This window comes from Eptatretus burgeri, chromosome 5 (assembly GCF_056783735.1).
Source record: "Eptatretus burgeri isolate ZD-2024b chromosome 5, Ebu_testis_v1, whole genome shotgun sequence".
Lineage (NCBI taxonomy): Eukaryota > Metazoa > Chordata > Myxini > Myxiniformes > Myxinidae > Eptatretus > Eptatretus burgeri.
The window spans coordinates 94,139,490-94,161,989 of record NC_140965.1 but is presented as its reverse complement, the minus strand read 5'-3'; the positions used below and the strand labels follow the sequence as shown (position 1 = coordinate 94,161,989).

Here is a 22,500-nt window from a genome sequence, read left to right as displayed (position 1 = left end):
CAACTGACAGCTCTGTATCGGCAATTTTTTTAAAATAACCTGGGTTACGTGCATGAAGAAAAAACATACCTATTGCTTAGAATTCAAAACGCCTCACTGTGCAGGAACACGTGGGGACAGGAACACTGTTATAAAATGGTGAAACCTTGTAATACCCTCCTCCCACCTGGAGGTGGCACTACACAATACACCTTTACCTGGAGAATTTGTGTCCCCCCTCCCCCCCCCCCGCCCCACCTTCAAGACCACCAGAAAAGATAGAAACAAGTTATATATTAGGATCATGCTGATCTTGTGTAGCAAGTCTGCATGTAATTGGCCCAGAACTGTAGGAGGAGTGGCGCAACAAACACGCACAGAAACACTGGTCCGTGAATTGTATTCTATGTATATATATATATATATATATATATATATATATATATATATATATATATATATATATATATATATATATCACTCAATTATTAAATTATCTGCCTTGTTAGCTTTATTTTTGTCAGGAGTGCCCAACACTTTTACCAGCTTTTATTTTTGCATATGTTGTGTGGCATTTCATTGCTTACTGGACTTGAAGTAAATGGATGGATAGTAGTGAATTTCCTCTCTGGCATCTCCCCCTGAAACTGGAGCTTTTCTAGTTAGAACAAGATCGGTATATTTTACGAGTAATCACATGGTTGTAAAGCATGAGCCTATTTTGGAGCAATGGAGACACACAGCCCTTTGCCAGTTTCATGCACTCATTGTATTTTCTATGATTGTTTGTTGTACTTTTTTCAGGTAACTGTGGTACCAATAGCAACAGCAGGCAGTAGCCCTCAGAAACGGCTGTTAACTGCACTACCCCAGCCTTTGGTACCATCTACTCTTCTTTCAGCGCAGCCACCCACATCCACTGTTTCTGAGGTACCCAATGCAAGTTCTCTGTCGGTTCCCTCCCGCATCTGTCAGTGCTGCAAGTGCCATTCATGCATTTTGCTGTTCTTGTTGTTTATTTGAGGTTTTTCTTTTTCTATTGTCGAGCTTTTTTTCTACCTTGTGTTGCCTTTCTCCACGGCTGAGTTTCTTACGTGCTTATCTTTCCTTCCATAGGCTTTGAGTCTTGCCTCCTCTGTTTCTGCCACCAGTTCCTCTGTTCAAACCTTGGCTCAGGTATGGAACTCGTACTAGTGGAGGAATATAAGATCAGTCTTTTGTAATAATTTGTTTTGAGAAACAGGATATGCTAAAGTGTCTACTTTGGTTGTGTCAGGTATTGAAACAAACCCCTGTATTTTTGTCTTGATGAGGGATGCTCAAAAAAAATTCCCAGAACTGGGTAGCCATTGGCACGGAAGAGCAACCCCCCTCTCCCCACCCTCTCCTAATCCCAAAGTTGGTGACATTGTACAATTATGGATCTTACTGAAATTGAGCATTGATGTATCATATCTTTATGTACCAACTCTAATGAAATTCACTAACGTGTGAAGGTGTTCCATTATTCATGTGAAGCATACTTGTAATCAGACTTGGTGGCATAATGGTTAAAGCATCCACTCTGAGTCTGGGAGATCCATGGTTTGAACGTCGGCCTAGTTATACCTAAGACTTTAAAAATGGTACACGCTGCTTCCTTGCTTAAAACACAGCAATTAAAAATGAGGACAGGCAAACAACTATAGGTTGGTAAAAAAATAACACAGGCTTTGATGGGCTTCATCTCTTTGGCTTACATTCTGCTTCCCAAATATATAACCAGAGACAGACAGACAGACAGACAGACAGACACATCCTCGAACCGTGGTGATCTGTCCGACACACGTAAATGTTGAAGTACAGTACAACATTTTAACCTTGCACCTTTTTACACGACTTAACTTTTAGAGTAAATATCTGATCTCAACAAACATTACGCAGTCATATACAAACTCGGATAACAAACAATTAGTTACGTCCGCCACCGAAAGTGGACGGAGGTTATGTTTTCACTCCTTTCTGTCTGTTTGGCCATGAGCAGGATATTTCAAAAAGTTTTGGATGGATTCAGACGAAACGTGGTGGACAGGTTGGGTGTGTGACGATGATGAATTGATTGGATTTTAGGAAGATCTTGATCCAGATATGAGAATTAAAAAATATATATATTTTAATGATTTTATTCACCATTGAGAGATTGGGTTAAAAATGATATACTGTATATCAAGATATTTCAAAAGGTTGTGGACGAGTTTTGACAAAACTTGGTGGATGAGTTGGGTAGGTGACAAGAACCAGACAATTCGATTTTAGTTCAGGTTGAGATCCAGATCCGGCCTATCAGTGGGATACAAAACATAAACTGTTCAGCCTGGCCGGAGGTGTGCGCTTTATTGAGTGCCATTCTCGTTACCCTTGCCAGAGGGGAGGGTATTGCATTTTGGTCCATTTGTTTCCTTCTATGTATGTCCACACAATGTGAGGGGGTTCTAACATAGTTGAATACACAAAGACCATACACAACCCTAAGACCCATTAAGACCCTTTATAACCATTGACCTTTTAAAACCTTAAGACCCTTTGGACTCTTTATAACCCGAATACACTTTAGACCCCAAAGACCCTTAAGACCCCAAAGACCCTTTAAGACCCTTCAGCACCATAAGACCCTTTAAGACATTTTAGAACCCTTACACATTTTAAGACCCCTGAGACAATTAAGAACCTGTAGATACTATAGACCCCTTAGACCCCTTAGAACCTTAAGAATCTTACCCGAGAGAAGCTGAAGACCCTTGGACTCCTTTCTATGCTTTTGATCTTCACACTTTTCAGGCCTTTAATACCCTGTTGACCCCTTTGACCTTTAGACCCTTTTTGGAGACTTCAAGATCCTTTAAAACCCTTCAACCTTTTCAGATCCATTTAGACCTTTTTCGATCCATTTAGACCTTTCGACCTTCAGACCATTTGACCTTTACAACTTTCCAGACCATTTACCTTTGCACGTTTATAACTGGACCATTTAGACCTTTCTTTTGCGATCAACGACCTTTCATTTGGTACATCCTTCCATTTATTTGCTACACAAAATAACCACACAAAACAAGTCCTGGCGAGGGTCTGCAATCTCTGATTGCTCTTTCTTGTTACCTCCGCCACCGGAGGTGGAAGGAGGTTATGTTTTAACCCGTGTCTGTCTGTCTGTTTGTTTGTCTGTTTATTTGTGTGCAGGATATCTCAAAAAGTTGTGGATTATTCGGATGAAATTTGTGAGCAGGTTGGGTGTGTGCCAAGGACGAACTGATTAGATTTTGGTGAAGATCCGAATCCAGGTCTGGATACGAGATTTTCTTTAATTGTCTAAGTGATTCTTCACCATTGAGAGATGGGGCTAAAAACGATATATAGCACGATATTTCAAAAATTTATTGGGCCCGATATGTTCTGGATCAGGCATTGCGCGGCGGAGGTATGCGCTCTACCGTGTGCCATTCTAGTTTGTCCTGTATTTCATTTCCAGTGGTATTGTCACCATATAATATTGTGACCCATTAATATTCAATGTTGTCCTTGCAACACTTGTTCTGATAAACATCTGAAATTTAAAAAAATTAATTAAACAGGTGATCATACTCCCTGGCACTGCCACAGCCATGTTGGCAGCATGCATTTGTGGGGAGGGAAAATTCCTCACTAAAATGTCGAGGCAGAATTATTGAAGCACCCCACCCCCTATTCTCTCCATTTACCCCCTGCGCTTCCATGATTGCCTATTCCCAAAATTGGTTCCCTCAAATCTGTGACATTTGTTTAAGATGTTCATAATCTAAAAATTTCACTTAGATTGGTGCAGCATTAGCCCTTAGTCACAAGACTAACATAAACTTCACCATCAGACCAAGGATCTGAGACAGAGACTTAATTCCTTTGGTACCAGGTCTCTTCGGAGAATCCTTGGCTATCGCTGGTCGGACTTTGTGTCCAACGAGCGGTTGCTGAGAGAGACTCAAATTATATTTGTTTCCCGCATAGTCCGTGAGCGTCAGTTGCAGCTGTATGGACATGTGGCTTGTTTTCCTGACGCTGATCCTGCTCACCAGATTCTCTCAGCAAGGGAGTCTCGTGAGTGGAGGAGGCCAATGGGCCGACGACGTGCCTCGTGGTTGCAGCAGGTTGATCGGCATATCAAGGAGATTGGGATGGGCCAGGCATCTGCCTCGGGGATGGCCAGACGGAGGCCACTGGAGGCCTTATAGAAGTTATTCGATGGAGGCAAAATTATCAGAGGCCTTATAGAAGTAATTCCTAAAATTTTATTGATTAAGCTGCTTCTGCAGTTGCAGATAATTAAATAAACTTCACATAGATAATCGAGAGTATTTTTCATTGATTGATTCCTTTGTTTGTTCGTTTATTTATTTGTTTTTAATTTGCTTAAAAAAAGTTTTATCCATTCATTCATTTTTTTTTGTTGTTGTTGCTGTTGGTGTTTGTGTTTGTCTTTGCCTGACTGAACAGGTATGCCCAGTGCCAGGTGGCCTAAAGACACTCTCGGTGCCAGTGTCAGGAGCACCTCCCTTACATCAGATAACTGTTCCTGGAAGCAAGTTCCAGTACATACGTTTGGTGCAACCATCCCTGGCTGGTAATTTCAGTGGCAACAATTAAATGTGTGTACTGTATTCCAGGAACTTCACATGGGGGGAAAAAGGTTTTTTTCTTGGTCAGAGTTTTTAATTGTGATTAGGTTTGATTCGGCAATTTATCCTAAAGTCATATCAGGCTCCAAGCTTAATGCAGATTTGTAAAGGCTATTTCTTCCCTATACTGTGTGGAAGAAGCTGAGGTGGTACCTAGCTTCATGTTTCTTGAGTCAAGGTAAAAACGTGATGCAGACCCACCATTACAAGTCAGTGGATATCTTTGCACTGGCATCCATGTTATGCTTTTTCTAGATCACTATAGTTTATATAAAAAACCAATTTGTTTGTTCTCGACAAGATTTCTGTACAGGTTGTATGTAAAAGTCACACCTGATATGAAATTGAGTTTTATGCTGAAGACTAACATAAACTTCACCATCATGACCATGCAAACGGTTTGAAGACAAGCCATGGAAAATATTTCTTTGAAGGCTGGAAGAGCAAGTCAGTATTACTGGCAATATCACAAATTGGCTTGTCCTCACAGTTTGTGGTTGGAGCAGTGAGATTTTTAGGAAATCTGAAGTGGTGGTTGTTGCTGTGGCTGTCTGCAAACTTCAACATCATGGCCATGTGAAGCCATGAGATAGGGAAGGCATGCAATTTGAATCTTCAGTGAGGGTCATTCCGTGCAAACTCACCTAAATTTCAAAAACCTCCCCAGGTCACCTCCTCAGATTTTGCTGGAAAAATTATTAAATGTAGATCTATATGGCTCTACCTACCATGCAAAAGATTAGCTTTCAATTCCTTATAGTTTAAAAAATATCTATCTCTAGAGACCTTTGAAATTTGGCCCTAAAAATGCCAAATGTGAAAAACGCATTTTTTTTCAACTTCAGGGGCTTATAATTTTATAATGGACTCTTCTAGAAAGTTAATATTGCAAATATTTACTAATTGGCATCCAAATTTTTCAATTATGGCATCAGATAGCCTCTGGGATGCATATTTCTCACTCTATAGGAAGCTAAAAATGGCTTTTTAGCCAAAACGAGCTAAAATAAGGTGAAACTATAGTAGCCTTCCTGAAAATATGGAACTTAGAATTTTTTCCTCATAACACAGTGATTATAGGGTCATTATCTATCCATAGATACATTTTGTTGCGATAATACAGTTAGGTGATGAATTATAAAAGTTTTACCATAAGCCCTTGCCTCCGAGGGCTCTAAAATGGACCAATTTTGTCCCCTGGTTTGACCATGTGGCTAGGGGTTTAGGATCTTAATTTTTTTTTTCTAAAGATTGCCTCACATAAGATGTGTCTACTGACTGAATAATTTTATCTAACGCCCATGGCTTCATATTAAAATAAATTTTTATTTACATGCACGTTTTTTATAATTATTTACTTTTTTCATATTCATGAGCTTATAAATCTGAAACTGAACACTCTAGCAAAGTGATACTGCAGATATTTATAAACTGGCACATTAAATTTAAGGATCTGTTATCAGAATGCCTGATAAATGCATATGTTTCTATCTGTAGGAAGTTGAAAATGTCACTTTGACCAAAATTGGTGAATATGCAAGGGGCATTAACTGAGGTTATGTAACAACTTAGATAATTATTCTTCTCATAAATTAATAATTATAATTACATTTTTTATTCAAAAATAAATTCTTGTAATGATAATCCAAACATATGCTTGGGTTTTAATTTTAAAAACATGTCCTGTTTTAGTTATTTTTTAGACCTGTTATTTTAATTAGACCTGTTTTCTAAGATGTAAAATTCTGTGCCTCTGAGTGCTAGATAATCATGATAATGAATGTCATAAAAGATGAAAGGTCATTAAAGAGTTTTCTAAGGTATGAAAATTACGACTATTCATTGTCTCTGTATATCTGTAAATAAAAAAGCTGCTACTCAACTTATCAAATTTGTTCTAATTTATAATTTGCAATCACTTATGAAAGTAATCATTAGCATGTATTTATGAATAAATAACATCCTTATCACTAATGTCTAATAAGAAGCATAATTCAGCCTCATGCGCACCCCTGCAAGTTCACCTTGTTTTGTACCAAGTGGGCCAAATTGCCATATTTGGCTTCCTAAAACTAGGAGTATGTGCTTCTAGAGACATTCTGATGCCACAATCTGAAATTTTGTATACCAGTTTATAACATTCTGCAGTAACTCTTTCCTGGATAGTTCCATTTAAGATTTATAAACTTCTGAATATGAAAAAAGTGATGCCTGGTGTTGGCGCAGTGGTAAGGGCAGTGGCTTGGGACCCAAGAGGTCCTGAGTTCAAGCCCCGTTGGGACACTGAATTAATATATGTATGTATATGTATGTATATATGTATATATATGTATATATATATATATATGTATATATATATATATATATATATAAATATATATATATAAATATATATATATATATATATATATATATATATATATATATATATATATATATATATATATATATAACCAAGTCGAAAACACCAGGGGGTTGACTCAGCCTGCCATCCTTCCGAGGTCGGCGAAATGAGCACCAGTTGTACTGGGCCCGGTGTATGCCCCGGTTAGAATAGGTGTACCATATTCCTGTGTGTCGTAAGAGGCGACCAGGGTTGCGTCAGGAAGGGCATCCGGCGTAAAAACCTATGCCAAATCATTATGCGGACAACAAAACGAATTTCCATACAGGATCGGTCGAGGCCCGGGTTACCAACGACCGCCACCGGTACCGGTGGTCAGCAGGGTACCAGTGGAAATTGTGCTACTGCTGGGCGAAGGAGGAGAAGGAGACGGGGAAGGCGAGTCCGGAGGCAGTGGGAGAGGGGGAAGGGTAGAAGTGTGGAGGTGAGAGTTGGAACTCTGAATGTTGGGACGATGACTGGCAAAGGGCGAGAGTTGGCTGATATGATGGAGAGAAGAAAGGTGGACATACTGTGTGTACAAGAGACCAAGTGGATGGGGAGTAAGGCGAGGAGCATTGGAGGTGGTTTCAAACTGTTCTACCATGGTGTGGATGGGAGGAGAAATGGTGTCGGGATAATCCTGAAGGAAGATCATGTCAGAGGGTATTGGAGGTGAGGAGGGTGTCTGACCGAGTGATGAGTGTGAAGTTGGAAATTAAAGGAGTGATGATGAATGTCATCAGTGCATATGCCCCACATATGGGGTGTGAGATGGAATATAAAGAAGATTTCTGGAGTGAGTTAGATGAAGTGGTGGAGAGTGTATCCCAGGATGAAAGAGTGGTGATTGGAGCAGATTTCAATGGACATGTTGGGGAAGGGAATAAAGAGGATGAGGAGGTGATGGGGAGGTATGGTCTCAACAAGAGAAATGTGGAAGGGCAAATGGTGGTAGAGTTTGCAAAAAGAATGGTAATGGCAGTGGTAAACACGTATTTCAAGAAGGAGGAACACAGGGTGACATACAAGAGTGGAGGAAAGTGCACACAGGTGGATTACATCTTAAGTAGGAGATGCAACCTGAAAGAGATTAGTGACTGTAAGGTTGTGGCAGGGGAGAGTGTAGCTCGACAGCATCGATTGGTGGTCTGTAGGATGACTTTAGAGGTGAGGTTGAGGAAGAGAGTGAGGGCTGAACCAACGACCAGATGGTGGAAGCTGAAGGAGGAAGACTGTTGCGTGAAATTTAGGGAGGAGGTGAGACAGGCGTTGGATGGTGGTAAAGATGGGTGGGATGATTGGGCAACGACAGCAGAAGTTGTGAGGGAGATAGCTAGGAAGGTACTTGGTGTGACATCTGGACAGAGGAAGGAAGATAAGGAGACTTGGTGGTGGAACGAGGAAGTACAGGAAAGTATAAGGAAGAAGGGGTTGGCGAAAAAGAAGTGGGATAGTCAGAGAGATGAAGAAAGTCGGCAGGAGTACAAGGAATGGCGTCGAAAAGCAAAAAGAGAGGTGGCAAAGGCCAAGGAAAAGGCATATGACGAGCTGTATGAGAAGTTGGATACAAAAGAAGGGGAAAAGGATTTATACCAATTGGCAAGACAGAGGGACCGAGCTGGGAAGGATGTGCTGCAGGTTAGGGTGATAAAGGACGCAAATGGGAATGTGCTGACGAGCGAGGAGAGTGTGTTGAGAAGGTGGATGGAGTACTTTGAGGAGCTGATGAATGAAGAAAATGAGAGAGAGAGAAGGTTGGAAGAGGTGGAGATAGTGAATCTGGAAGTGGGGTGGATCAGTAAGGATGAAGTGAGGACTGCTATGAAGAAGATGAAAAGTGGAAAGGCGGTTGGCCCAGATGGTATACCAGTGGAGGCATGGAAGTGCTTAGGAGAGATGGCAGTGGGGTTGTTAACCAGATTGTTTAATAAAGTCTTGGAAAGTGAGAGGATGCCGGAGGAGTGGAGATTAAGTGTACTGGTTCCGATTTTCAAGAATAAGGGTGATGTGCAGAGCTGTGGAAATTACAGAGGGATAAAGTTGTTAAGCCACACCATGAAGTTGTGGGAAAGAGTAGTGGAAGCTCGGTTGAGAGGAGAGGTGACGATCTGTGAGCAGCAATATGGGTTTATGCCAGGAAAGAGCACCACTGATGCGATGTTTGCTTTGAGAATGTTGATGGAGAAGTATAGGGAAGGCCAGAAAGAGCTACATTGTGTGTTTGTGGATTTAGAGAAAGCTTATGATAGGGTGCCAAGAGAGGAGTTGTGGTATTGTATGAGGAAGTCGGGAGTGGTGGAGAAGTATGTGAGTATCGTGCAGGATATGTACGAGGACAGTGTGACAGCAGTGAGGTGTGCGGTAGGAATGACGGACCGGTTTAAGGTTAAAATGGGATTGCACCAAGGATCGACTCTGAGCCCTTTCCTGTTTGCAATGGTGATGGACAGGTTGACGGACGAGATCAGACTGGAGTCTCCATGGACTATGATGTTCGCGGATGACATCATGATCTGTAGGGAGAGTAGGGAGCAGGCTGAATCGAGCCTTGAGAGGTGGAGGTACGCACTGGAGAGAAGGGGAATGTTAGTCAGTAGGAGTAAGATGGAGTACATGTGCGTAAATGAGAGGGAGGGTGGTGGTATGGTGCAGTTGCAAGGAGTTGAGGTGGGGAAGGTGGATTGGTTTAAATACTTGGGATCAACTGTCCAAAGTAACGGAGAGTGTGGGAGAGAAGTGAAAAAGAGAGTGCAGGCAGGATGGAGTGGGTGGAGAAGAGTTGTAGGAGTGATTTGTGACAGAAGGGTAGCTGCAAGAGTGAAGGGGAAAGTATACAAGACGGTAGTGAGACCAGCAATGTTGTATGGTTTGGAGGTGGTGGCGCTAACAAAAAGACAGGAAGCAGAGCTGGAGGTGGCAGAGTTAAAGATGCTGCGATTCTCGTTGGGAGTGACGAGGATGGATAGGATAAGAAATGAGTATATTAGAGGGACAGTGCAGGTAGGACGGTTTGGAGACAAAGTGAGAGAGGCGAGATTGAGATGGTTTGGACATGTGCACAGGAGGGAAACGGAGTATATCGGGAGAAGGATGTTGAAGATGGAGCCGCCAGGCAGGAGGAGAAGAGGAAGGCCAAAGAAGAGGTTCATGGATGCGGTGAGGGCGGACATGCGGGTGGTTGGAGTGTCAATGGAAGATGTGGAGGATAGAGCGAAATGGAGATGGTTGGTCCGCTGTGGCGACCCCTAACGGGAGCAAGCCGAAAGAGGAAGAAGAAGAGAAGAAGAATATGAAAAAAGTGAATAATTATAAAAAAAACGTGCATGTAAATAAAAATTTATTTTACTATGAAGCCATGGGCGTTAGATAAAATTATTCGGTCAGTAGACATATCTTATATGAGACAATCTTTAGAAAAAAATGAAGACCCTCAACCCCAAGCCACATGGTCAAACCAGGGGACAAAATTGGTCCATTTTAGAGCCCTTGGAGGCAAGGGCTTATGTTAAAACTTTTATAATTCATCACCTAACTGTATTATCCCAGCAAAAATGTATCTATGGATAGATAATGACCCTATAATCACTGTGTTATGAGGAAAAAATTCTAAGTTGTTCCATATTTTCAGGAGGGCTCCTATAGTTTCACCTTATTTTAGCTCGTTTTGGCCAAAAAGCCATTTTTAGCTTCCTATAGAGTGAGAAATATGCATCCCAGAAGCTATCTGATGCCATAATTTAAAAATTTGGATGCCAATTAGTAAATATTTGCAATATTAGCTTTCTAGAGGAGTCCATTATAAAATTATAAGCCATTGAAGTTGGAAAAAAATGCGTTTTCACATTTGGCATTTTTAGGGCCAAATTTCAAAGGTCTCTAGAGATAGATATTTTTTAAACTATGAGGAATTGAAAGCTAGTCTTTTGCATGGTGGGTAGAGCCATATAGATCTCCATTTAAGAATTTTTCCAGCAAAATCTGAGAAGGTGACCTGGGGACCCTTAAGTGAGTTGGCATGGAATGACCCGTGATGATTATTCCAAATTGACTTATGTAGTACAAACTTTGGTGTTCTTAATTAAACTTTAACTATTTTTCCTTTTTCTTTGGAAGAGTGAAGTGATGGACCGAGGGTGTGACCTGACAATGGGTCAGTGAGGCAACAGTTGGATGCACTCAAGTGAATGAATAAACAAGAGAGAGACAGAGAGAGACAGAGAGAGAGACAGAGAGACAGACAGAGAGAGACAGACAGAGAGAGACAGACAGAGAGAGACAGACAGAGAGAGACAGACAGAGAGAGAGAGACAGAGAGAGAGAGACAGAGAGAGAGAGAGACAGAGAGAGAGAGAGACAGAGAGAGAGAGACAGAGAGAGAGAGACAGAGAGAGAGACAGAGAGAGAGAGACAGAGAGAGACACAGAGACAGAGAGAGAGACAGAGAGAGAGACACAGAGAGAGACACAGAGAGAGACACAGAGAGAGAGACAGAGAGAGAGACAGAGAGAGAGACAGAGAGACATTTTGACTTTTGACTTTTGAATCTTTTTATTACAAAACAATATAAAAATATATACATATATATGTGCGCCAGTCGGTGAAAAGATACTATTTAGTAGCAGTACATTAATACTTACAACAATACAATCAAAACAATAAATACTCAAAACTCAATAATACATTCCAAATCAATAAAAAAACTACAGGGATATCAATAAATTGTTCTCATGAACTTTGCAAATCCCCTCATGACACCAAGACTTCTTAAAGTCATCAACACTCTTTTCCATTTTCAAAAAACAAAATTCAAGTTTCAGTCTTGCTGTTATTAAGGCATTGAAAAAAACCATAACATTGCACATCCCAATTGGCTTTCCTTTCAATTTCTCCTTCCTCGATAAATAAATCGCCACTTTTGCTGTGGCTACTAAGAACAAAAATAATGAGTTTACTTGTTATTTCCACCCGAATATAAACGATCTTAGTGAGAAGGTAATTTGCATCTTTTTTGCCATGTGGTTCAGCCATTGAAATAATGGCACAAGCCTTGTACAGTCAACATATGCATGAAACAAATCCTTTGTACAAATGCAGAAAGGGCAGCACCCAGATATGGTAGAAAAATGACAACAACTTATTCGAAGGAATGACCCAATGTGCTCGTCTCCACTGTAAATCTCCAGTCCTTTTAGCAACCAGCTTACTATAGAATGAGTTCCATATAGGCTCAGATGGGAGTCCTTCCAGCATTAGTCTTTTCCACCTGGCCACTCCATTCAATGGAGAGTCCTCGAGTAGGACTCGAGTAGACATATTGGTCTATTTGGTCCTTACTGCTAAATTTCTGAAAAATATTTTTCCTGAGCTAATGGGGGGTAAATCTCTCTGACTCGGTTGTACAATTAACCCAGGAAACCCTAAGTCATTTGTTGTCAAAAACCTCTCTTGAGTCTATTTTAGTTCAAGTTGAGAACTTTTTTTCACAATTTCTCTGAGGATTTTGCCGATCGTCCTATTTGACCGTATTCTTTGACCGCACCAACGCTCTGCACAGAGTACGGTCCCAATCCCCTTCTGGAATGTAGTCTGACCATAAACACTTGCAACTTTTTCTCTGAAATGTACCAAAGTTTGTTCACAGCATTCAAAAAAAAAATCCAAATGTATTTACTTTCTTCTCCGTTACATATTTTGTGGGTTATCCATGCCTACCATTGGTTCTCTGGTTTTCTTATACAGTCGCTACCAAGTGAGTGCCCAGGTGTATTGCCCCTATTTTTCAAGGAATTATTTTATAAAATTCATTTTGGTTTGACATGTGCTCTAATCATAAAGAACACAGACAGACATTCAGCATAACAAGTCTGAACACAGGCTCTCTGACCTCAATGACAGGTGGGATTGTGATTGCAGACAGGGGAGGTTGCAAGTGGACAGAGTAGTAAAATCAGCAAGGAGAGGAGAGATTGTGGTTTAGCATGAGATATAACATGAGATGGCAGGAGGTAACGACTTTAAATAACTGGAGAGAAGAGACATTGGATGGGCTAAGGGACATATTTTATATTCGGGAGAAAAGTGGAACAAAGTGATGAAGCTGAATTTTGAGACTAGGTTTGGGAATGTGAAAAAAGGAATGGGATACCTGATGATGTGCCACCTTGTGAGGCTGGGGCGGGTTAACGAAGTAAATTAGAACAGCACTCGTTGAGCGCATACCTCTGCCAGGCCTGAGCAGCTTACCTTTCATGTCCCACAAATAGGCCAGATCTGCATCGGGACCTTAAAGAAAATTCAATTGGCTCATTCTTGCCACCTACCCAGCTCATCCACCAAGTTTTGTCATAGTCAGTTTGTAACTTTTTGAAATATCATGCTATATATCGTTTTTGGCCTCATCTCTCAATCGTGAAAAATCACTTGGAAAATTCTCACATCTGGATCTGGATCTGGATCGTCACCAAAATCAAATCAATTCATCCTTATCACACAACCAACCTGTCCACAAATTTTCGTCAGAATCCGTCTAACTTTTTGAGTTCGCCTGCTCACAAACAGACAGGGGTGAAAACATAACGTCCATCCACCTTCGATCGCAGAGGTAATGAATTTCCAGAGTGGATTTGTCACATGATGTCAAGGGTTTCCCCAGGAAATTAGTATTTTTGGATGCTCACCACCCGCACACCACTGTTTTGGCACTGCCTCGATTTGACTTTCAGCTTCGTGGAGCTCAACTCATTTTGGTGTTCCGTGTGTTTGGTGCTTAATTGCTACTGTGTTCCACCTTAGCTGAACAAACAAATATGTATTGTCCACGTGACCTCTATTTCTCCTCCTTCCCCCCTCCAGGGAAAGTGGTCGGTGGCCAAATTGTTAGACCCACTGTGCCCATCGCTCCTGCCAGTCGGCAGGTGAGTTACAAACCTGCAGGTTCAGGCTAACTTTTTAACATAACCATCTTCACCCCAGCCTTCTCTCCACCTCTCCTCTTGCTACATTTAAATTCATAACGAAATGTTAGGGAAGGTTCTCTGTTCTTGAGCATCTTTGTTCCTTGCCTCCCATCTCCCAGGTAACACCTGGCTCAGCTGTGCTCAGCTCTCAGATCTTGCCTTCCCAGGGAGTATCCACCACTCAACAGCAGCAGGCACCTTCCCAGCCCACTTCAATTGCCATGGCTTTCACCTCCGGCCAGTCGGCTCCCCAACGCCTTATAATGCCAGCGTCTTCTGTCCCATCTGTTCGTCCTACCCTTGCTCGCTTACCGCCAGGCACCCTCATTTCTACTGCACCGGGAAGCAGCAGGGTGGTTCATGCCATGCTTCCAACCCAGTTATTTCCTCAAGTGAGTGGAGACGTCAAAGTGTAGTTGGACATCCTCTTCATTTTATCATAGTCAATTGGCTGAAGTTAATTTTGTGCAGATCATGTCTACTAATTTAAAACTGCTAACTTTTACCTGCATACTCCTTCAGCTCCAACAGTCCACAACTACAGCAAAGCACCAAGTTCCTGTGCCAGTAATACCTGCACAAAACCGTATCCCGGTCAATGGGTGCGTCTAAAAGTATTCCTTTCCAACGTCTCCTCTTTTGTCCTCTCACACCTTCCTCACTCCACATGCACCCTCTTCAAAAAAAACCTCTCAACTTCTTCATTATCGACTGATCAAGCTTTATTATTATTATTCATAAAAAAAATTTTCTACGTTAGTTTTTGGTTTAATTTCATCTATTATAACACTATCATTCAACTTTGACCATAATGACCTTGTTTTTAACTTTCAGTATTACTGCTACCGAAGCACTGTCTCGCACACGCAAGCCCTGTAACTGCACGAAGTCTCAATGCCTGAAGCTGTAAGTTGCAAAGCGCACTCATATTTCAAATGGATGTTACATTCGTGCACAATTGCAACAATTATCCGGCTGTCAGCAAAGGTCACTCTTTACTTCACTACATCAAGCTGGTAATGAAGTATCATGAATGGAGGAGCTGACAATGGTTGCTCAGTTGTCGTTTCGGGAGTTCCATATGGTTTATGGATGTTAGGACTTTGTGGGCAACTTGATGGAATATTTGGGGTTTAAACCATGTGATCTTTGCTCTCAGCTTTGCACCGACCGGCTACTTGTGGAGTGCAATGATTGTGAATCGAGTTTTAATTTACCGATTTAAATGATTGGACACCTGTACCATAGTGGTTGCTTCTCGTCTCAGTCTTCCCCCTATTTTTCACAGCTACTGCGAGTGTTTCTCCAATGGGGAATTTTGCAGTACCTGTAACTGTCGCAATTGCTTTAACAACCTGGCCCATGAGGTGGAGCGGCAAAGGGCCATCAAGGTATCGTGCTCTTGATAGTTCGTTCATTTGCACCGACAGTCTTATCACACCGTTCCGATCGCTGTATACTTCTTGTAAGTTTTTAGGGAATATAGGTGCTTAAATCCTACATTTTAGGGGATTTTAGCTGCTTAAATCCTCCTGCCAGACTCGTGGCTTTTGCCTATGGTAAAAAAGAAACTTTTTGTGTTTAGTTTTACTTTTTCTATCATTCGCCCTAATTACTGAACCAAAATGTTTCGATTTCCCATTGTTCGCCTTAATTTTAGTCCTGCTGGGCATTTTATTTGTTTGGTTGTTTATAATTGATGTTAAAGAAAAAAACTTTTCCACCACCTCGGCCTTTATTGTCCTTGGTCGATTTATTACTTGACAGGAAACTTTATATGACCAGAACTACCGCCAGGTGGCAGCACACGCACTTACAAACAGCTTAACCCATTCACAGGGTTATGGGGGAGCATTTTAAAAACAGCTGGCAGGATGGCCTGGAGGTATGCAAATTCACCTCTAAGCTGTCTACCCTGGGTTTGAATCCCGACCAAGCTATAAACTGTCTTCCCGGTGTTTCATAGGCAGGGTGAGGCATCAATGTGTGTGCCATCCTTCGGATGGATGTTATATGGGTGTCCCATCTGCCAGCATTAGGGTTGGTGGATGTGAAAGATACTACGGTGTCATTCATGAAGAGTAGGCATGTTATCCCTGTCACCATGAACAAATTCCAAATTCCTGCTCTAACCTACAGAGTGCACTGTATCAGCGACACAGTTGTGCCCTCAGCCGATGATGCATACGAAAGAAGAAGATTAAAAAAAACAAAAAAACAATCAACTGGGCTATGCTGGATTAAAGTGGTTGTTGCTTTTTCAACTTACCGGTAAATTGCTGGATTTTATGGAGTTGATGTGTTGCAGATAAGAGAACAATTGAATTTTAGTTTTGAGCAACAAGTGACTAAAATAAAATGGCTTTGATCGTGAGAAGCAAAATCAATTTTAAAATACTGGTGATGTTTGATAAACACTGGAATGTGAGGTACACATAAGATTGAATTAGTTTCACTTTTTCACCTCACTTTTTGCAGGTCGCCAATCGACCGTGAACGCCAATAACTTGACCACGTGACTTAGAGTCCTCCATCTAATGAATACCGTTTACCGAAAGGTCACGTGATCTAATTGCCGGGGGACATGCCCTCGGGATGCACTTGCTCAAACGGGGTCACTTTACCAGATCATCACTTTTTAAAAGTTTATTTCACAATGAAAATGATGGTTTAGCTACGTATTTTCATGTCAGTGTCATCACTCAGAGGCCAGATCTATTCAATGTGAAGGTTAAACACAAATTCAATATTTCTGCAACCAATATAAATAATACGACTGTGTTTGACCCTTTGTCGTCATGTCATCTGTCAGGTTGTCTTTGTCCTTTCTCACCACTTCACACATCGTTACTAAACTTTATAAGCCGAATTCAATCTTAAAATTGCACTTACAGCTTTCACTCGTAAATGTACTCATGTCCCTGACATTTATTCCATTCAGCCCACTCAAATGTCTACTTATTTCAAAGCATTCTCCCCACGGGATGACTTGACAACAATCCAGTGGGAAGAGGTTCAAGCCCAACCATCTCGTGATGTGGTTGTTTCCGTTTATTCCATTCATCACGGCATCGTTGTTCTATGGTCCGCCCGTCCTATCAAATGCCATTTCATCCCCTTGATGGGTATATCTGCTAATGCACAGTATATATATATATATATATATATATATATATATATATATATATATATATATATATATATATATATATATATATATATATATATATATTTATTTATATCTATATATATATATTTATATATATATATATTTATATATATATATATATATATATTTATAGATATTTATAGATATATATATTTATATATACATATATATATATATATATATATATATATATATAGATATATATATATATATATATATATATATATATATATATATATATTTATATATATTTATATATATATATATATATATATATATATATATATATATATATATATATATATATATATATATATATATATATATATATATATACACACAGGGTGAGTCAGATGTAGCGCCCGATTTCTGTCAGTTGATTGTTTGTTTGCCATTTGTATTACAGTGTACAAGAAGGTAGAAATAAATGAATGACATGTTTATCTAACTATTTATTCAAGAAAAAATTATTACGGAACTGTACCAAGCTGTTTTACTGCAATTTTCAAAGTGCCCTCCCTCGTGATCGATGCACAATTGCAGCCGAGCAGGTACAGAGTGGCACACACGTCTGCAGAGTTCGATATCAATTTCCTCAAACTGCATTAATTTGAGCCTTCAATTCCTGAATGGTACGAGGCTTTTCACGATAATCAAGGTCTTTCATGAGCCCCCAAAGAAAAAATCTGGAGGTGTAAGGTCTGGGGAGCGTGCCGGCCACTCGATCGGACCGCGGCGGCCGATCCACTTTCTGGGAATGTTTTCATCAAGCCACTGACGAACATAACGTCCATAATGAGGTGGAGCTCCATCATGCTGGAAATAACAGTCCTGATCTTGTACCCTGGGACAAAAGAAGGTTTGCAGCATATCTAGGTAAATTTCTGCAGTGACAGATCCCTCAAAGAAAAAGGATCCAATTATCCCTAATGGATATCCAAACTGTCACTCCAGGTAAATTTACCTCCTTAACTGTCATTCTTGGGTTATTCGCAGCCCAGTGGACACAATTGTGTCTGTTAATTGTGCCATTAAGCTTAAAACATGCCTCCTCTGACCACCAGATGTTGTCTAGCATTGTGTCTTCTTCGTGAAGTTTAGCTAAGAACTCTTCACAAGATTGAAGATGGTGGTCGTCATCTCCATCATGAAGGGCATGCAGTAAGCGTGGAATGTAAGGTTTCCATTTTTTCTGGTGAGGAATATAGATAACACTTGATTGGCTCACTTCCAACTCTGCAGATAAACGGCGAGTTGACTTTTGCAGACTTTGTTCCAGTCTTCTGATGGCTTCTTCAGCCTTAGCGATATTCGTTGCCGTTTTCGGATTACCGGACTTATTTGCAGTGGCTACCGACCCTGTTGCTTCAAATTTCTCGACAATCAATCGTATGTTTCTTCCCTAAGGTCGGTTAATATCGAATTCCTGTGCCAAACCGCGTGCCGCCATCGTTGGTTGTTCATTACATTTGTAGTAATGTTTCACGGCCGCAATGCGTTGATTCATTGAAAGGTAATTCATGGTTCAATTTGGTGCAAATTCAGTAACTTTCCAAATTCACAGCAATAACCTGCAGATACTACCGACTACGCGAGCACACGGCAACACTTACACAGTTTTACTTTACAGACGGCGCCGACAACACATATACTCAAAAGCAAAAGAAAAAGGGCCACCCTCAACGACAAGGGGGCAGACGTGGTCTGTGGGCGCGAGACCGGGCGGAGCCTACCCGTCTTGTGATGAGCCGCAAATGTCGCGGCGGTGCCCTGACTCCGCGCTTTTCCGCGGGTTTTGTTGGCACTGCTTGGAATGGGGTGGGAACGGGGCCCCCTTTCCGCACTATCTCAGCGCGGGGGGGGGGGGGGGGAAAGGGGGGAATTGTTGATGCTCTGCGGAAAGAGGATACCTGGCTTGCTTGGGTCCCGCGACGAGCGACTCCAATGCGACCTCGACCGCGCTCCCGGCTTCCCCTCTCTGCAGCTCCCCGACAGACTCCGAACCCCGACAGACTCCGACTCTCCTCCAGACCCGTCTTGACTGCTGCTGCCACACTCCGCCGCTGCCACACCTCTCCAACTCGCCCGAGCCCAAAACTGTGACCACCTCGAACTGCTTCTGACCCAAAACAAAACTGAATTCGCCCCTCGCTCGGCGCTTTATAGTACGGCAGGAGAACCCATATGCAAATTTCCGGATCACGATGAGCTCGGGGGCGGAGCCACGCTCGCCCATTGGACGGAGGAAAAGTGGGCGTGAACCTCCCCTGATCCTCGAATTTGCATATATCGATTCTACTCCGACGCGCCTGGAGGCGGGGCCAAATCGCCCCGCGCTTACTGATAGGACGGATCTGAAGTGGGCGTGTATCATTCCTGATCCGACTTCTCGGAAAGGCCACTTTTTGCACCCGCTGCTCGGCGCGCGCCCTATACGAGTCCAGGACAGCCTGACGCTCGGTGCCCACAAGCGGTGCGGGAATGGCCGCAGAAGGAGAGGCGAAGGTGGTGGAGGGTCTAAAGTGGGGTCCCTGGCCACGGTGACGCTTGGAATGGTGTGATGCGATGTTTGCGAGAGCGAGTTGTGAAGGTAAAGGTCGTGGCTGTTGGCGTTGTTGTTGTTGTGAAGCGGCGTTGCAGTTGGTGGTTGTTTTGTGATGGAGGTTGAGACGTGGTTGGTTCAAAATAAAGATAGAACAGAAAAACGGCTATCTTAAAGGGTCGCAGCCCGAATGAATCACATTTATTCCCTCGAAACAACGGGTTTGGGGCTAACTACACATGTACTTACAGAGATATCTCACCTACGAGACCTGAATGGTGGTTTGCGAATTTCCTCAACCACAACAATATATATATATATATATATATATATATATATATATATATATATATATATATATATATATATATATATATATATATATATGTACGTGCTGTCCCAAAAAATGTACTCACATTTTGGCTCCTCATAAGTCATTGAATTTTCATTAATTTTCAGATCAAATTGACCATAATAATGGCAGAAGTACGACTAGGTTTTGAAGAAAGAAAATTTATCATAAAGTGCTACTGGAAGCACGAAAACATCATGGAAGTGCAAAGACAATTTAGAAGACATTTTCACAAAGATCCACCAACGCGACACACCATTGCTCGCATCCGAGATAAGTTTGAAACAGATGGAACTGTGCATGACGTCCAAAAGGAGCGTTTTGGAAGACCACCATCATCAACCACCCCCGCAAAGGAAAATCAATTGCTGGAAACCCTCCACCGATCCCCACGGAAATCTGTACGACAAATGGCTTGTGAGACAGGAATCCCAAAATCAAGCGTCCATCGCATTTTGAAGCGAAATAATTGGAAAAGTTACATTCCAAAATTAATCCACGCTCTAAATGAAGACTATCCTAACCGGAGAGCTGAATTTTGTGAGTGGTACCTGGGCAAATGCAAAGAAGATGCAGCATTTCCATCCAAAATTGTTTGGAGCGATGAGGCCAGCTTCAAGTTAAATGGCTCAATTAACCGACACAATTGCACGTACTGGGCTCCTGAAAATCCGCATGTTACTCTGGAACACCATTTAAACTTACCAGGGGCTGCTGTGTGGTGTGGGATATCAGCATTGGGCATCCTAGGGCCATTCATTTTTGACCAAACTGTCACTGGGGATGTTTACTTAAACTTGCTGCAGGAATCCGTCGGTCCACGTGTCGAAGAGATATTTGGTGACGAAGAGATTTACTTTCAGCAAGATGGAGCACCTCCCCACTACCACCGTGATGTAAGGGCCTATCTCGAAGCAACTTTTCCGAACAGATGGATTGGGCGAAGAGGTAGTGTTGAATTCCCTGTGCGTTCCCCAGACCTCACTCCAATGGACTTCTTTTTATGGGGATATCTCAAAGATAAGGTTTATGGCTCAAAACCAGCAACAGTCGATGAGCTGAAAGAGGAAATTGAAAGACAATGTCTTGCAGTTCCAAATGAAATGATTCGTAATGCTGTTGAATCCATTGGTCCGGATTATCGGCTGTGTTTGGAACATGATGGTCGTCAGTTTGAACATTTGTCAACATGCATTTATCCATTTATCCATTAATCTTCTTTCTAAGTCAATAAACAATGCATTTATTATCATTTAAAGAGTGAGTACATTTTTTTTTGGGACACCCTGTATATATATGTATATATATATATATATATATATATATATATATATATATATATATATATATATATATATATATATATATATATATATATATATATATATATATATACATATATACATATATACATATACATATATATATATATATATATATATATATACAAATATATAAATATATACATATAAATATATATATATATATATATATATATATATATATATATATATATACATATATATATATATATACATATATACATATATACATATATATATATATATATATATATACATACATACATACATACATACATACATACATATATATATATATATATATATATATATATATATATATATATATATATATATACATATATATACATATACATATATATATATATATATATATATATATATATATATATATATATATATATATACATATACATATACATATACATATATATATATATATATATATATATATATATATACATATACATATATATATATATATATATATATATATATATACATATACATATATATATATATATATATATATATATATATATATATACATATGTACATGTACATATACATATATATATATATTGTTGCGGATTCGCGCCCGCCGGCGTGCGGACGGCCACGTAACTCGAATCGCGGCACGTCGCCCACCGGACGGACAATCCCGTCGTGACCCTCTCGGACTAATGCCGGGAACTAGTCACGGGTGGGCCTTTCGGCCTCACCACGATCGTGCCAATCGGCCCCCCGCGTGGGATAGGGTTGCTCGCCAAATTCGACCTCCCTAAGTACCCACACGGAGGGTAGACCGGGCGATCGCACCTCGCCGCAGGTCGACTTCGGACACGGGCCACTTTAAGCGGCCCGTTCCGTACTATCGGGATAACCGAGCGGTGTTATCGTCAACCTCGACGGTTCGATTAATTATTGGGCGCATTTAGCCCACGACCAACCCTTTACGTGAAGTAAGATGGAGATTCAATAACAGAAAAGACGAAGCGAAACGGGAAAAACAGTTCAACATAAAGCACATTTATTCTGCGGCAAACGGAAAGCACACATATACAATTATACACCAAAAGCAAATGTAAAAGTAGAAGAAGCACAACAAT

The 22,500-nt window shown here is 40.9% G+C and overlaps 1 protein-coding gene across 8 annotated transcripts in view; it reads left to right on the top strand.

Moving 5' to 3' along the window:
• Nucleotides 1-22,500, top strand: part of LIN54 (lin-54 DREAM MuvB core complex component) — a 100,040-nt gene that overhangs the window by 48,329 nt on the left and 29,211 nt on the right. For all 8 annotated transcript variants that reach the window (XM_085882941.1, XM_085882938.1, XM_085882936.1 and 5 more), the window contains exons 5-12: nucleotides 784-909; nucleotides 1,096-1,155; nucleotides 4,483-4,609; nucleotides 13,903-13,964; nucleotides 14,126-14,398; nucleotides 14,529-14,608; nucleotides 14,841-14,912; nucleotides 15,295-15,397. In XM_085882941.1, the coding sequence (XP_085739067.1) occupies nucleotides 784-909; nucleotides 1,096-1,155; nucleotides 4,483-4,609; nucleotides 13,903-13,964; nucleotides 14,126-14,398; nucleotides 14,529-14,608; nucleotides 14,841-14,912; nucleotides 15,295-15,397 (903 nt within the window). The remainder of the gene's footprint in view (nucleotides 1-783; nucleotides 910-1,095; nucleotides 1,156-4,482; nucleotides 4,610-13,902; nucleotides 13,965-14,125; nucleotides 14,399-14,528; nucleotides 14,609-14,840; nucleotides 14,913-15,294; nucleotides 15,398-22,500) is intronic.